At 32.9% G+C, this 18,279-nt stretch overlaps 1 protein-coding gene and 1 non-coding gene across 5 annotated transcripts; both read right to left on the minus strand.

Moving 5' to 3' along the window:
* Window positions 1–6,582: 6,582 nt before the first annotated feature.
* On the minus strand, window positions 6,583–11,441 carry LOC113714639 (indole-3-acetic acid-amido synthetase GH3.17). Of its 4 annotated transcripts, none has more exons than XM_027238611.2 (5): window positions 11,275–11,441; window positions 9,033–9,326; window positions 8,778–8,879; window positions 7,900–8,681; window positions 6,583–7,474 (listed from the first exon to the last, which is right to left on the minus strand). In XM_027238611.2, the coding sequence occupies exons 2-5, from the start codon at window positions 9,323–9,325 to the stop codon at window positions 6,906–6,908; spliced, it is 1,746 nt and encodes a 581-aa protein (XP_027094412.1). In that variant the 5' UTR covers window position 9,326; window positions 11,275–11,441; the 3' UTR covers window positions 6,583–6,905. The 4 variants fall into 4 exon arrangements, with proteins under 4 accessions (XP_027094412.1, XP_071925398.1, XP_027094414.1 ...); XM_072069297.1 differs by having other exon boundaries at window positions 11,270–11,441; XM_027238613.2 differs by lacking the exon at window positions 11,275–11,441 and adding an exon at window positions 11,226–11,248.
* Window positions 11,442–17,685: 6,244 nt separating this feature from the next.
* LOC113715234 (small nucleolar RNA R71) lies at window positions 17,686–17,792 on the minus strand. The gene has a single exon (XR_003453876.1). It is a non-coding gene; the product is annotated as a small nucleolar RNA R71 (small nucleolar RNA).
* Window positions 17,793–18,279: the final 487 nt, after the last annotated feature.

Here is an 18,279-nt window from a genome sequence, read left to right on the forward strand (position 1 = left end):
AGGAACAGCAGAAGAAGAAGCTATCTTTTTTTGAGATGCCTGTATAGTAGAGATGAAGTAGCCATCAACAATTAAGGGAATCAAGACTGTTTTATAGTTTAATGTTCACGTGATTAGACACGTAATCAACTTGCCTTTGCCTTTAGTTAGTGGGCTACCAAGAGAGATTTGAGAGAGATTTTGCAAGTTCCTCTTATCCCATACACAAGTTCCATTAGCTTCCCCTTATCCTCTATCTAGGGAGTAATATATAGTAGGAATGGTACATGAATTGTTGCATGAAGGAACGAAAAATAAAGACGAGTATCCATTTTGACTTTCAATCTGCAGATGCAAACCATTCGACAGTGTAAACATAAAATATTAAAATCTCGTCATCATTAGTGTAAACGACAATAGGATCAAGAACTGTATCCATATGGCTAAGCAGGAAATGAGCCAGGAATGGTTGTCAGAATATGGCTAAGCAGGAAATGGGGCCAGGAATGGTTGTCAGGAACCGTTCCTGGCAGTTGACGGCCATGATTTGGCCAAAAAATTTTGTGCGGCTCAAATCACGTCTTGTAACTCGATTTTCAAACCATGTGTGGGGCCCACAAAAAAGTGTTGTAAAATTACGTCGTGTGCAAAGAAAGTTACACCGTGTGCAATGAAAATTACGTACAGTGAAAAATGAATACAACCGGCAGAAACGGTTGCACCTGCAACCGTTTGTGCCCCTTGTCCGGCTAAGCAACATATTAACAGCTTTTTAGCAATAGGATGTTGAAAAGTAGAGGTGGCAAAATGGGCGGAATGAGCGGGATTTACTTGGATTTGAAATGAAACCAAGTCATATGGGTTTGGGATCAATCTTACCCATATGTGTTTTGGGACTAACTTGGGCGGTATCACTTTGGGATGGATTTAGATTGATCCCGTCCAATACCCAAATCTATTTTCTACATATTTTTTCCTTTAATTCATTTTTTATTTTTTAAATAATTTTAATATTTTTTATTTATTAAATTTCTTTTAGTCTTATTTTGAATTTATATTTTCATGAATTCATTTTACACTCTAGAACGATCAACAGTTATTTCAAAAAGACATAACATTTTCATAAGGATGAACATATCCTCTCCCTTATCAGGAAATGTCAAAATGTCTCAACAAAACAGAGGAAATAGTACAGTGCTTTTACAACGTCAAATTGTAGCAAGCCTCAGACCTGCAAAATCACAAACTATGCAAGTTCTCAGGACAACTACTCAGCAGCCTTGATACTCGATAACATAAAACATTTGATTAAAGTTATGCAATTGAACAGAAAATTACAAGATAAGCTCACAGCAAGAAGGGATTCTTCTTTTTGATCACCCAAAGAGAAATTGGCATTCCTAGATGTAAGTTAAGCCTATGTGAACGCTGCTTCAATTTCTTTGTACAATATTGGAACATTTAAAATACAAAGAAAATGACAGAAGAAAAATCTATTGAGATCTACCATGTAGCAATTTTGTTAACCTCAACATTTCCATTGTTTTATTTCATGATTCTAATCAGGGGTTTCACTCTGGATACAATAAAAAGTATTAAGTGGAAGTCGTGTCAAAATACTTGTTTATACACCATTAATTCTATTCTCAATGAGTAGGATCCGGATTAAATTTTACAGATTTCCGCCAAATGAGCTCCTTGATGTTCTCTTCAGTGAAGGATGGCTGCTCAAAATCGAAAACAAATGTCCTAGGACAAACAGGCTCCTCATTGATATCATGAAGAGGTGCCAAATATGGGTGGGGAGATATTTGGACCCAATGGGTACCCAAGTATTTCCCAACATTTTTCATCAATTAATGGGTACAATTGGAATATGTCCCATTTTAAACCCAATATCAAATTATAATACCCATTCCGCTCAAAGTCCCTTTGGGCATGGGTAGCCCATTGGAATTTGGGACAAATTGCAACCTCTACTGAAAAGTAACTTGATCGAGCAGGAAAAAGAAAAGTTAACCATTGGGCTTGGGTCCAGTTGCTAGAGACAGTCTCTTAGAATTTTTTTTCATGTACTAATTTCTGCAACAAATATCCCTTGCCATACTCAACCCATAAATGATGGCCCATAGTTCTACTACCATGTTATTTGTAGTTCCCAAGCTGACACCGAACCCATTCATCCAGTAACCCCCTTCATCTCTATTTAGTACTCCTGCTGTTGCTTGTCCTAAACCGTTGCTTGACCCTCCATCAACATTTAGTTTCACCCATCCAATTTGGGCTTACTCCAATTGATAGACTTCAGCTCCTTCTATACTGCTCGACAATACTTGGTAAGAGATTCCTGACCGAAACCGGCTGTCACTATTTGTCCATACCAAGCATAATAAGAAAAGTTCTTGAATCAAACACTTGTCAATCTGCGTCTTCTATCTCTACAATGTCATATTGTTTTAAGCTCCACTCTAGCCATTCTTCCAAATTTGGGTTCCTAATATTCATAATTATTGAATTACATTTGACCAACTTTTTTATATATATATATATATAAAACATCATCATAACATTAAATCCATACTAATAGCACAAATTAAATCAATCATACACAAATACAAATAGATCTGAAAAACAAATACTTGATATTACAAATCTAAAAAATTAATAGAATATTACACTGTAAAACTCCAATAATATCAAAAGATAAAACACTTATTGCCCCAATATCATTTATGCATGCTTCCAACTGTGTTGCTTCTTTTCTCCCAGATCTACTAATTAACTAATTCAAATTTAGATGTTAAAGCGAGATCTAATGAGGCGTGAAGGAAAGAAAACCATTCGACAGTGTAAACATAAAATATTAAAATCTCGTCATCATTAGTGTAAACGACAATAGGATCAAGAACTGTATCTGTATTGCAAAGCAACATATTAACAGCTTTTTAGCAATAGGATGCTGAAAAATAACTTGATCGAGCAGGAAAAAGAAAAGTAAACCATTGGGCTTTGGTCCAGTTGCCAGAGACAGTCTCTTACAATTTTTTTCTCATGTACTAGATTAAGGGGTTCAAACTCAGCCTAGTGCATTACAAAGAAGTTTCACTGCTTCCTTTGTTCAAAAAATCTAGGGAGGGCAAGTCAAAAAAATCCAGAGAGTGCAACAGTGCACTCCCCCTTCCCCATAAAATAGAAGTAGTATAGATTATTGCCATTAGACAAGCAAAAAAAAAAGAGTAGGAAAAAGAAAAGCAAACATACCTGACATAAAAAATTTTATTGTAATGAGATCCCACGGCAAAATAATGTAGAAAATGTAGCCTTTGGGAGGGACTAAGACCTGCTATTTTGTCCCAAAAGGAGCAGTAAAGTAGAGCTGTCTGAACCACTGATGTGACGAGGATGTTGGTTTTAATCTTATTCAATAAATGACGACCGGATAATGTCATAGTATAAAACTCTTATTCGACTTTTTTATCCCACAGGTTTTAACATCTGCACCAAGAACACGAATGGTTGTTAGCAATAATCATTCCGAACGATGTAATATTTTTTGAACAATATATAATTCTAGATGAATTACTTGTAAAACTTAACAACAAAGACACAATTATTACATATGGGACATGCATGAACAAAAACAAAATATCACATCTCTGTTGTAAGGATGTATAAAAAGTTTACATAGAATTTCTAAATGTTCAAAAAATATTACGTCTACCTTCCCTGAAGGTTGATTAAATTATCAAATGAACCCTGTGATTTGAGCAAATTGCATTTATACCCTTGCAAATAATAGCGTCTAAACCCAACAAACGGTAGTAATGAAATGACAAAATTGCACCTTGCAAAATACTACAGTTATCGCCCTCAAAATTTGTCCAAATTTAGAAAAGTTCCTATACTTTATTAAAAAAATATTTTATTAAAAAATTGCTTCAATGTGATCCAAAAAAAACCAAACCTAAATTAAAAGAACTAAATCAATTACTAACGACTAAGAAATGAGCAAATAAAAATAAAATGAGAAAACATCTTAATTTCTCCTTTTTGTGACTGACTTATTTCAATTGTTACCATACTCTTTCAACCCACTTTTTCCATTATACTAATATATATATATATATATATATATATATATATATATAAGTAATTTGTTGTGTGAAAATAGTATTTAGCTACACTATATGAATTTTTATCCATAACATAATACTAAATTTTTATCCTTAATTCTTAATAGGTGTCTTTTTAGGAATTTTACTTCTGATTTCCAAATGGAAGCCTTTGTATGAAAACCTTAACATTCAGTGCTTATTAGAGGATGTAAAGCAATAGGTTTTCTATTTTGGAAAAAAGAGTTTGATTATTTATACATTCACATGAAAAAGAATTCTTAATATAGAAAATGTAACGCTAGTATAAAGTTGTATAATTATAGTCCTTACATTACATGTATCGGTGATAAAGGTATTTAGTGAGTGTTCATTAGTTGTAATTGGGAAGAATGGAAAGTGAGAATAAAAAGTGATTGAAAGAGTCAACACCATCTCTCCCTTTTTGTACTTTTATCAAAAGAGGTTTAAACAATACATTATTTTTATATTTTTTTACACTAATCTTTCTAACTTTACGTATTCATGAGGGGATACTTGTACTATATTTTACGTATTCTCATAATATCACTCAGCTCCCCTGAGATTTTTAAAATCTCATTTACTTCTCTTAAATTGACATTTATTGTAACATTTTAGCTCCTTTAAAGGAAATGCAAGAAAGATAAAACTTTTATTCCAGTACTATCTTTATGTTATCCTACTTATAAAGTTTCCAACAACAATAAAAAATACAATAAGGTTAACTTCTTATAACATGTGAATTTCTTCACTTAAACTATTTATTTTAGTTGTTTTGAAACAAAGCAAAATTTACACCTTGAAGAATTCACATATATGAAGAGATTATTTTAATTTTTCAATACAACTTAAACAACATCATGTATTCAAATGTAATTTCTAAAAAAATTTCTCGACTTTCATATAACTGTTTACGAAAGTTTTCAATGTGTTAATTACACCAAAATCCTCCTAAGTGGTTGATTTTAACTAGATTTAATTTATCCACGTCCTTTGTAATCTCACCATGATCTCGATATAGAGAAATATAGACCATTATCAGATAACAATTTTTTTTTTGTTCTAATCTACATTTTTTGGTTTAAAAATTTTATTTTCTTTTGATTTTTTGGTTAAATAGTTATTAAGAGTAAGAGTAATATTGTGGATTTGTGACATCTGATAAGAATATTTAGTCTTATCAAATTGACACGAGAGGCAAGTGAGATTTTAGAAACCTCAGAGGAGTTGAGTAATATTATGAGAAACCTCAGAGGAGGTTTCTGAAATCATCCCTATTTTTCTACTAAAGTTGCTGCTACTACGAAAATAATACACTAGAGAGATGTATGCATTATTGGACTATTTTTATATGGGGCAAAGAACGGTTTTAGGTTAGGTTTTTGTTTATTTTCAATTGTTTAAATTGGAGCAGCTTACAATGTAGGAAAAATTAGATTGTTGTATCTAAGAAGCAACATATTGAGACCTAATACATAAATAATACTATATAAGGGCGTGAATCGTTTTAAAAATAGCGACCTAATTCATACCTCCTCTTATCATGTCATAATTACTTGAATGAAACTAATTATTTTATTTTTTATGTTACATCGAGGAAAGATGAATTTTGTTCATCTTCTATTTGAATTTAATGTTGGAAAGTATTTATAATTACTTAATTACATTTGGCGTAGAACCAATTGGTTATGAGGAAAACTTCTTCTGCTACTAGAATAGTTTTACCCTCAATTTAACGAGTGCGAGAGTTTCAGGTGCTATCCTCATCCACCAAGCTTCACAAACAAACTGAAAACATAGCAGAACACAAATGCATCCATAATGGTGAAGAAGTACTTGTAAATATCAATGGTGCAAGACCAGATGTATAACCGCCTTTGTATTTCATCTAGGATAAAATGCACAGAAAGATTCTTCAGCTCTAGGCTACGATACTTGATTAGGCATTTCTCTGCTGTAAAATCTTCCCACTACTCTGCAGTCCAGTATTTCAATGGTCTTTTCAGACTTTAAATGAAGGATACTTTAAACCAAAAAAAGTTGCTTTCAATTGATAACAATTAACAAAATAACACCATCTCCTAGTGTCACCTTCATCGCCCAAGAATTAAATAAAGAAATATATGTGCTGCAAAAGGGCATTCCAAGCGAAAGCAAAGTGGAGAAGGGTCAGATGTAGATGATCTTTTCAAAAGAAAGAAAAATGAAAACCAAAATTAGTCGTGTTTGTTTAGATATTACAAATCTAGAAAATTAATAAAATATTACACTGTGAAACTCCAAAAATATCAAAAAATAAAACACTTATTGTTCCAATATCATCTATGCATGCTTCCAATGCTTTTTTTCTCCCAGATCTGCTAATGAGCTGATTTAAATTCAGATGTTAAAGTGAGATCTAACGAGGTAGATCTAAAAGATTTCAGATCCGCCAACCAAATATGCAAAAACTTAGATCAAATGCAAAAAATAGCAAAAAACTACGAAAGCTATCATTAGAAATCTCTAGGAGAGGAGAAAACTGTCACTCAAAATCCCTAAGAGAATAAACTCACTAGGAAACTCCATGAGAGGAGTGTAACATCTTTTGCTACAAGAATAGCATTACCCTCAATTTGATGAGTACAAGAGTTTCAGATACTATCCTCATCCACCAAGCTTCACAAACAAACTGAAAAATAGTAGAAAACAAATACGTCCATACAATGGTGAAGTACTTTTACATTTCGACATTGCAAGACAAGGTATATGACCTAGAATGAAATATGCAAAAAGATTCTTGAAGACCACAGGCTACGAGACTTGATTAGGCACTTCTCTGCTGTAAAATTTTCCCACGACTCTGGAGTCCAGAATTTCAATGGCTTTCTCAGACTTTATGTTCTTAGGTGTCTTGTACTGGTTTAAAGAAGTTCCTTGAGAAACATAAAAGTCCATGAGCACATTGAATGAACCTTGTTTGACAACTCTTACTTCCAAAGGGCCAATGGTGTTGCTCTGATTCCTCAGCAACTTATATTCCTGGTCCAGAGATTGTTCCACTAAACTACAACATTTTTCCATTTTAACCTGATCAAGTTCAGGTGTATCATCGTTTGGTCTGAGTTGAAGCTCCCAAAAGAGTACATAGTGACCAGGAATAGAAGATGTATCAGCATAGCTACTGTAATCCAAAAGAAAGAAGCCAAGTGGTTCAAGGATATGCATTGCAATTGTAACTGCATTCTGGAGGTCTTGTTCAGTTGTTTTATCTGTGTCAATGCTCAAAACCACATTTCTCCTTTGTACAAATTTGAATTGGGGAGTGATATTGTGAAAACCTGTCACCAGGAGAATATCCCCCATTCTGTACCTGTATAAACCTGAAAGTACACGCTTCTATCAATATTCTAGATATTAGAGCGTTTGAGCTTCTAAATTCCCTAATCATCATTGTTTATGTTTATCAGGATAATAGATGTACGAAAAACCAGAATGCAGTACCTATATCTGACAAATTTGAACATCAGATCAACTTTTGCACATTACATATTCAAGGCAATTGTTAAGCAGAAACAAATGGAGATACTTCCATTTTAGAACATGATAAATACATTCAGATGGAAATCGGAAGACACCTTCTGGTGATAAGATGCAAACAGTTCAAGAGGGAATTTTGTGTCTGCAGAGTACTTCTTCATGGGACAGACTAACAGAATTATAGTTCACGTCTACAGTATACCATATGCAATTGGGTCAATCAAAAGTATAGAGAACTTTTTTTAGGTCAAAAGTATATAGATCTTACCTGTACAGGTTGTGATAAGAAGTTCGTAATGTTGGCCAATCTTAACATTAGCAAGATCCACAATGTGATCTTTCAAGTGAGCATCCTTGCTATTGGTGCAGTTTGGATCTTCATGATTACCAATTGGTATGAACTCATAGTAAGCCATGTTTGGTATTAAAGTATACGAGACATCATAAGGATTGCATAATGGTTTAAAATTTATCCCAATACATGCCTCTGAAGAAACATATGCTGGTGAAACTACAGGTAACCTTCCTGTATAGAATTCAAGCGCGGGAATGTACTGTGCCATGGACCCAGTAATTATGGCCTGGACATACTTGGTCCTTGGCCAGATCTTCTTAATTATTCCTTCCCAAGATTTTTCTTGGCATACAAGATCAATTGAATCAGCCAAATCTGGCATTTGTTTGCTCAAAATCAAGGAGACCGTCCTTTTGCATTTTGGGTCAGTGATCCAATCACTCATTTGTCCAGTTCTTATGTTGGAAGACATTTCTTGCCAATGTTCCTCAAAAAATTTGATTATCCTTTGCAAACCCGAGGCGAAAAATGTACCAATGCTTACTATCGCATCTCGCTGCACAAGGCCACAAAGTAATTGACTATACAAGCTCTGATTGGTATCTTCACACATTATAACCTCAGGATATCTGTCTTTTCTGTTCTTTATCTCGCTTGCTGTACTTGTTCTTAAAACTAAGCCACCAGGAGTGTGGATATCCGGGTTGATAAGGACAAAGAACAGCGCTTTCCCATCGTTTAAGCCATGGAGGTACCTTAGTTCAAAGCTATACATTTAGCACCTTTTATTTGACTCTCATAATTCTGCTGATGAAATAACAACTGTAAATTCATTGCATTAGTGAATTTACCTATTCTGAACAGTAGCAAGGAGACAAAAAAAGAAGGCCCTGCGCTCTCCCTCTTCAGCAGTTTTTGGAATCCACTTTTGCTTCCCACCTGAAGTGCCCGAGCTGCCAACGAAGTTGATGTTTTCAGTTAAGAAAAACAAGAAATTCATGAAAACGAATAGAAATAACTCGCTCTTCAACACTATTGACTTCACTCTCACTCCATTTAGGAGTTTCCTTTAATCTATTTACAATAAATCAAAGAAACTGATTTACCTGATCAGTAGCTCAGTAATGGATTCATTAGTTAAAATCCGAGATGGCTCTCCATCCAGTGCAATTCGATCGATGTAAATCTTGATATCTTCATAATCTACCACAGGAACTTTATTCTTGAATAGTCCCTTATCAGAGTGACCATTAAGAAAACTTTTCAAGTAATCGGTGCTTGCATTTTTAGTTAAAATCTCCTCCAGGACCTGTTCTTGTATATGACCAGCATTGCTGGTTATATCCTCCAAAATCCTCGAACCAGCTTCAGTATCTCTTGGATCAAAGGTTGGCAGCATTCTGGTAAAGAAAAGAAATGCAGAATCTGAGTTTGGGGATGGGAAATATACAGGGAAATTAATTAATGAATAAGCACGCTCAACTACATTGTCTTGAGGAAAAGATTTACGCCATGGTTAAGCTCTCTTAAACCCATTGGCCGGGTGATCCATCCTCTCATCCTCATTCCCTTCTCCTAGATGCCTAGTTAGTTTGCTGTATGTTACCATTGTAAATTTGTAATGATGTAAACAGAAAAACTCATTGAGTTGCTTGGTCTCCTTATGCTATGTTCATCACTTTCACAATCAAAAATCGCCAAATGATCTTGAATATAGCTTCAATCGAGCTCTTATGGATCTATATCCATGCTTGAGTTCAGTCAAAATCTAACTCAAATCAAATTCGAGTAATTTGAGTTGCTATACGAATTGAGTGGGATCTCCATATAATATTCCTTATTTAGCTTATAAAGTTTTTATCTATATTTTGTCGAGCAAGCTTGATCTCGAGCTTCATCTCGTCCTCATAATTTTCTTGAGTCAAACTCAAGCATGAACACGTGATATTCATCGAACTTGAGCTCGGACTTAACCACAAATTAACTTTCTTTGATCTTGAGCTCTAGTGCCTTAATATTTGGGCTTGATTTGGCTAATAATACCCCTAGAGAGGTGATCCAAAATTTAAATGAATAGCACATTTCTATACATAAAAGGAAGCTTATTCGTATGCATTTTCCAAAATATGGCAAAAATATACTAGATACCAGTTGTATTCTGCAATATAATTAATAGGGCAAATTATACTTTACCCCCTATGATTTAATGCTTTTCCATGTAACCCTTCTATAGTTTCCAAAGCTATGCATAAACCCTTATGTTGGGACTAAAGTTTCAAAGTGACAAAAATGGTACTCTATAAGGGAACCAACTCATAGGGCTGAAAAATGAACTAACCTATTCGATACTCGAATCGAGTTCGCTTGGTAAGAGCTCGTTCAAGTTTGGTTAACCAATTAGTCAAGCCAAATTTGAATAGTTTTTTATGTTCGATAACATACAAACTTGATAAAAAATTCGTTCAAACTCGGTTTGGCAAATAAATAAGTCAAATTTGAACAAAATTTCAAGCTTGTTAAAATAATCAAACAAACTTGAACATAAGGGTTTTCAACTTGATTAGATTCGTGTATATCCCTATCAACTGAAATGTTGAGATAATCCTCATCTAGAAACTAAAATGTCTGAAATGGCCAAATAATGAAAACACAAAATGCATGACATTTTAGTCGCTTATGGTTTAGTGTTTTTCCACAAAACTACCTTTTGTTTTCAAAATCTATACATAACATCCCTTTGGTTAACAAGTAGTTTTCATATTAACATAGGGGTATTTTTTATATTTTAGCAGATTATATTATCGAATGTAAATTCAGTCATTTTGACATTTTAATTCAAACCATGATAGAATTACGTATAGTTTTTGAAATGGTAAGAAATTTATATGGAAAAGCACCGAACCACAGGAGGATAGAGTGTAATTTAGCCTAATTAATATAGAAGTGTTGATTTTGGTGGTTTTCTAGTAAACGGAGTTTGCCAGATAAAAAGGTGAGTAGTGTTTTGACTACCAATTTACCAGAGCTTCGTCCTTCAACCAAAGGCAACTAATATCACCAAACTTATCAGCATGATAACCAAAACTCAGAGAAAAAACAGAACTAAAAGAATTACATATTAGACAGGATTAACAACTTGACTGTATGAATCTTGTTGACTTTCGACCTACAAATGCAAACCGTTCAAAAAGATGTAAATATATGGCCAAGTAAGCATATCGCATAGGAAAAAAGGAAAACATATGAATCACATCAGAAACAACAGGAGGAAATTAATAAAGCAAGCGAATATACATCACCTAAAAGAAACTTGATTGCATATAATCCTACGGCGCAAATATACCTCACCTGGAAAAAACTTGATTGCACTATGATTCCACCGCAAAAATTTTGCAGAAAATGAAGCCTTTGAAACCTAATTTTTGTCGACTGCTTTTCAGTGATGCAGGGACTAGAGAACAGTGAAGCTGTCTGAACTCGAAAGGTTGACCAATTACCAGTGCTACAGGAAGTTGTTAGCGTCAGTCCATATTCATCAAATGTTGACTGGAGATTATATATTTAGTTAGGGAGAATTGAACTTTTAGTCCCCAATATTTGTCCCATGTATCAAATTAGTCTTTAAAGTTTTGATCAAAACAAATTTAGTCCCCAAAGTTTGTGATTTTAGACAGATTTATGACAATTAGAGGAAATAGATCGATGACTAATAGTTAACATCAAATTACCCTTAGTCAATAATTTTAACTTTGCACTTTTAGTCTCCAATATTTTGATTTTGAATTATTATCTTCTCTTAAATTTTAAACAATGATATTAAGGATTTAATATTAAATGGGTATTAGGAATTCTAATTAAACTTCTTTTTCTTCTTTTTTATTTTTATTTTATTTATTCGTGCCAATAGTATCCCATATGTTTCTTCTTTTTTGCATGGTTAGTCTAAAATTTGTTAAAATATATATGTCTTATTGTTTCTCACTATTAATAATTAATTGATAATAGGTTTTATTATTTTTATTTTTAATGATAACTAAAAAAACTTAATTAAGTTTCCCTTTGAATATATACTTTTGTAATTAATTTGATTTTTCTACATTTTCATAGGTTAACAATTGAGTTTGAAATGAAATTGGTATTTTTTACACATCATATGAATCATTAAATGATTATCAAAATACATAGATTAGATCAAAGGACATTAAATGACTATCAAACTTTATAAGGTTGGATTCTTCTCCTTCTTTCTTCCTTCTCTGTAGAGAAAACTCTTTAAGTAAAACTCCATTCTAACTCTCCCATGGGAGAGAGATCAAATATTTTTAATCTTTCCCCATGGGAAGAATCTTCCCTATAGTTTTTTTTTTCATTTGTGTGAATAAAATCTCTCCTAAAATTTTCTAGTGAGTGTTTCTTCTCTCGTTAGAATCGTCTAGTGAGAGTATTTTTCTCTCCTAAATTTTTTTAGTGAGAGTTTTCTTCTCTCCTAGAATTCCTAGTGAGAGTTTTACTGTATTTTTTTTTTATTTTTCTTCTATTAGATCTGAGTTTTTTCAGATTTTGATTATGAAATTTGAAATTTTTTGGATCTATTCGGCAGATCTCACCATAATAATTGGACTTGAAGTAGTTAATCCGTAGATCTAGCGATTGGAAACATGCACAAATGTCCATGGAGTTACAATTATTTTATCTCATTTTTTTAAAATTTGATTTTTATTGTATTTCATATCTGTAGTATCCTTTCTTCAGATCTGTTCTTTGATATCTGTGTATGTCTAATGATGTAATTTCTACAATTATTATAGAATTTAATGACATTATGATATTTTATAAAAAAAAATTACATAGATATTAAAAATAAATGCTTTAAATCTACAATATTGGAACATTGGATTTTAATTTATAAGAAACACAACAAGAAATAAAGAAAATTTTCTAAAGAATTCCTAAGATCACTTCATATTGATACTTATCTTCACTAGTTTTTATAATTACAATGGCTAACTACAAGGATTTGAAGTCTACATACGCAAGACATGCAACAATTTGTGTAGTAGTAATTATAATAAACTTAAATTATAAAACTAGAATTCTCTTTTTCTTCCACTATTTTATATTTTATTTATTATTGGTATATTGTCATCCAATTATAATTTATTTAACAAAGATGTACTACTTAAGCTACCATCATGTTGTATCAATATAATGTGTTTTCATGAAATTTTATAGAAATTTAGGAACAAATTTGTCATATATTTAATTTAATTCACATATTATTTTATTTTAAAAGCCTTAGTTATAACTACTTAAAACCTATGGGACCATAATGATCGAAAAGTGAAACATTTGGGACTAGAAATATAAAATTCAAAACTTTTTGACTAACACTAATTTGATGTTGACCATTAGTTATGATGATTTTCCATTAGTTGTCCTAAAGCTGTCTAAAATCACAAACTTTGGGGACTAAATTTGTTTTTGACAAAATATTGAGGACTAATTTGACATATAGGTTAAACATTGAGAACCAAAACTATATTTCTCCCAAACAGATAATCCCTTGTGTTATGAGATTATTAGATCTTTCCTTACCTAATTTCCCACATGTTTTACTTTCCATTCCATGTGTATAAATTTCATTTGGTAGTCAACTGGGGGAAGGGACTTTCTGAAATTGCTAGGCAATTGCTTCATACATGGTGGTGGTGGATTTGAAATTGGATTGATAGGCTTGATTGTCAAGACACAATTAGTTGCAGTGAATAGAAACATTCATTGTAATTTTGCATATTGTTGTATTACTAGTATTTATGAGAGTGGATTCAATTGGTAAGGTTCGTTCACATTATCTAAGAGAAGTTCAAATACAAATCTCGCTACCAGTAGTCTCTCATTAATAAGCAATCTATAAGAACTACTACAAGGCACTCCATGTGACATCTAGAGGATTTTAAGGTGCTTTATATGACATATGGAGAATTTCGAGAAGAATTTGTTGTGCAATTTCTGGGCATTTTTTGTACTGATAAATGCATCGTTAGCTTGCTCTGGATTGGAATAAGATAATCTTGTTCTCCACGTACTCAAACATTATTATTACTAAAAAAAATTAAGACTACATGCTTTTTTTGGCATCCTATTAGGACTTGTTTAGATCAAACCAATGTTTTTAAACCCGAATCAGAGAGTGAACCGGAGAACCTTTCGGTTCACGGTTGGATCGGTTCGACCCTGGTTCAAAGGTTTAATAATTTTTTATTCATTTTTGTATTAAAAATTTTGAATACAACTCAAATATTTGTTTTAGAAAATAAATACTTAATAAAAACCGGTTGAACCTCCCGGTTTTCACCGGTTCAATTGATTCTTTGGATTTTTAATTAAATCGGACCGGAGGCATGGTCGGTTCGCGGTTCAACTAGTCGAACTGTCCGGTCCGGTCCGGTTTTCAAAACATTGGATCAAACTAGCTGAAACAACAATTGTGTCTATATTTGTCGCTCTACCACTAACTTAACGGAGCAACATTGTATTCCTGCTCTGTTCCGAACAACTTGATGAACCTCAAAAGTTTATGATGACTGGTTAATGGTGGAGCAAACACAACGAATTCATATATTTTTCGACAATTAACATCAACATATTGATTTACAGAAGAAAGTTGTACAATTTTTAATGTGAGTTATGGATCCAGCCATGATAAATTTAGGTTAATTGGAGTAGCCACATGCAATAAGGCTCAATTATAATTTTGCCCCTTTATTCACCAAGTATGCATATCAAACCCCATGACTAATAGTCAAACCCATGAAATGAACTTTGGTTCATGTCAGTAGCTGAAAAGACAATTATGCCATCATAATTTCTAGCCTTGATAAGTTCACCCTTCTCATGTCATCAGATGAAAATAGCATTTTCCCATTGGAGGAAATATGTCATTTAAAAAAGATAAATGTATGACCTCTGAATTTTTACCCTTGAAGTTTGTGTTGGGATCCAAGTGTGGAATACATGACTATTGAGATATCAAGTACATAATAATTTAATGACAAATAAACCATAAATATGAAAGATAAACGACACACAAGATTTAACGTGCTTTGCCTCCATCATTGAGTGTACGTCCATGGAGAGAAATCCGTTCTTTGTTATGAGAGTAAAACTTTATACAAGAATATAATTTGAACCCAAGTTTACCCCTTATATACGATCTCTCATATTTCAAGAATCCTCTCTCACCTCATGTATAAGACTACATATCGCTCTTATGTGCTACCCTGTAGCATGCCAACTTCACCTATTTATAAGTTACGTTACTTGGCCAACATTCAAATAATAACAAGAAATAATTGCTAATTCCTAATCTCACAAGGAATAGAAAATAACTCCTAATTCCTAAACTCATACAAATATGAAATTTCTTGGTTACTACTTCGAGTAACTAGAACAAATTAGAAAACTAGTTATTTCCACACAAATTAAGAAAATAACTCCTAATTCCTAAACTCATACAAATATGAAATTTCTTGGTTACTACTTCGAGTAACTAGAACAAATTAAAAAACTAGTTATTTCCACACAAATTAAGAAATCTGCCTAAAAGAAATTAAGTCAATTTCCTAACAAATCTTCACTTTGGAGAATATTTCTTTTAGCAACCATTTGCCTTCAACTATCAACTAATATAATACCGAATTACACATCTAAATCAATACAGTTTTAACACCCAATTGATTCAATAGCCAAATGAATATAATAGGTTGAAATTTGTTATTAAATTTATGATTAATTTTTCCTTTATTCTTACCAAATATTGTTTTAATTGTTAGATTCTACTGATATTTAGTTAATGGTGCTACTCATAGGAAAATATGCGAAACACGATCAAAAGGAGCAATTTTCCAGCATTCTAAGAATTGATTTGATGGTGGCACGTTCATGGCCTATTTCTAAGTCAAAATCGAACTCAGGGCAGTTTTTGGATGAAGATTTTGAAGACTTTAATTTTCATTATTAGTTTTAGTATTGAATTAAAAAATTTGAATTATAATCTTTAGTAGTTTCCTTTTTCTATTTGGAAAACAGGTTTTATGATTAGCAGTTGTTGTTAAGTAGGAAACAAAGAGGAACAGAGGGACGGACCCATTTGATTAGGAGTCGGCCAGAAAACGAATTGGAGGTGACTCTTTGGAGCATGAAAGAGCCATTGCTTGGTTCTTTTTTTCTTCTTTTTTTTTTCCATCTACTTTTTGAGAGAACCAAATGAAATTTCTATCAAGAAACTCTTGTGGATTTTTTTTCAATGATGCATAGCTAAACTTTTATTTTCTCGCTGAGGAGAAACAAGGAGCTTGGTTCACAACAACTATGAGATCTGACCATTTTTATTAATTTCTTTTATTAGTTAATATTTGTATGTTTTCTGGTTTAATTTTTTATGGTTGTTAATTGTTTGAATATCAAAGGCATCTGGTATTTAATTCAACCTAACAAACTATTGTTAATTAGGACAATTAAATCCGTAATTGTTTGATTGTCTTAGATTAATGACAACTAATGTGATTGGGACCATGTTAGAGAGATATACGATCTAATTTAAACAAAACCCTAGTAATGTGTTTGTTAATTAGAACAAGATTTTTCTGATTTTTAATGCAATCAAGAAATTAAATCCTTTAGACGTACTTAGAGTTATCTCTTGGATAGGGAAGTAGTTAACGAGCGTACCGTGACTATTGAAACACTAAGAAAAAGTTGATTGTTTATCGCTTGTATAACAACTATAACCTATTTATTAACGAATAATTGAAATAATTCTTGCATCGATGATCAGTTATTTGAATCACTCGTAGAGTTATTTCTTTGGTTAGAGTTCGCTTATCCTTGAATTAAATTAAATTTACTTTAATTTAATTATTTTAATTTCTATTGATTGTTTATTTTTATTTTCAATTATCCAAACTCTCCCCGATTAATTTTCACATGAAAAGAAACAAATTTTTCTCCTAATTCCTGTGGAGACGACCCTACTTGTCATTGTACTCATTTATATCTTTGAGAGTAGGTATTTATTATTGCACAATTCCCGACAACTGTCAATTTTTGGCACCGTTGTCGGAGATTGGCATTAAAATATTTGTTTCTTTTGTTATTTTATTTTATTTTCTGATATTTTTGCTAGTTTATGTCTCGTTCTTCTCATATAGGGGATTTAATTTTTGATCGCGAGATTGAGAAAACAGTGCGTAGGCTACTAAAAGAAACCCGAATACGAAAGGAAGAGCAGTCATTTATTACATCTCTAGGGATTAATTTGGCTATGGATTTATTGGAATCCGCAAGTGAGTACTCAAGCGATACTGAGCACGAGAAAATTATCATGGCAAATAATAGTCAAACGTTGAAGGAGTTGGCTACTTAGGATTTAAACCAGCAGCCTTTATGCATTACTTTTTTCTGATTATGCTGAAAATGTAACGTTTGAATTGAAATCAAAACTAATACACCTTCTCCCCAATTTTCATGGTTTGCCAGGTGAAAAACCTCACAAGCACCTACATGAATTCATAGTGGTGAACACAAGTATGAAGCCACCGGATGTCATTGAGGAGCAAATCAAAATGCGGGCATTCCCTTTTTCATTAAAGAGAGCTACCAAGGACTGCCTATATTACTTGCCAGCAGGGAGTATCTCAACATGGATGGATATGAAAAGAAATTTCTTGAAAAAAATACTTCCCTACATCCTGGGCTGCTAGCTTACGGAAAGAGATCTGCGAAATTAAGTAGAACTCGGGAGAATCTCTCTATGAATATTGGGAGAGATTCAAGAAATTGTACACCAATTGTCCCCAACATCAAATTAGCGAACAACTTCTCATCCAATACTTTTATGAAAGCTTGCTTTACAGAGATAAGAGTATCATTAACGATGCAAGTAAAGGTGTTTTATTGAATAAAATCCCTCGAGAAGTTTGGGAATCAATTGAGAGAATGGTTGGAAACTCCCAGTAGTTCGGCACAAGAGAGGGTACTCCAACTCATCGTGTTAATGAGGTAAGCATTTCATTGGTGCAAGAGTAGTTGGCAGAGTTAACTTCTGTGATTCGTCAGATAGCAATGGGGAATATACAGCAAGTCAAAACATGTGGAATTTACAAAAATATTAGTCATCCCACTGATGGATGTCTAATGCTACAAGATGATAGCACAGAACAAGTAAATATGGTTGGATACATGCTCGCAACCCGTAGGCAATACGACCCTTACTACAACACATATAATCCGAGTTGGAGGAACCACCCAAATTTTAGCTATGGGGGGAATAAGCAAAATTTTGTCCCCAACAGA

The sequence above is a fragment of the Coffea arabica genome, chromosome 10c (assembly GCF_036785885.1).
Source record: "Coffea arabica cultivar ET-39 chromosome 10c, Coffea Arabica ET-39 HiFi, whole genome shotgun sequence".
NCBI lineage: Eukaryota > Viridiplantae > Streptophyta > Magnoliopsida > Gentianales > Rubiaceae > Coffea > Coffea arabica.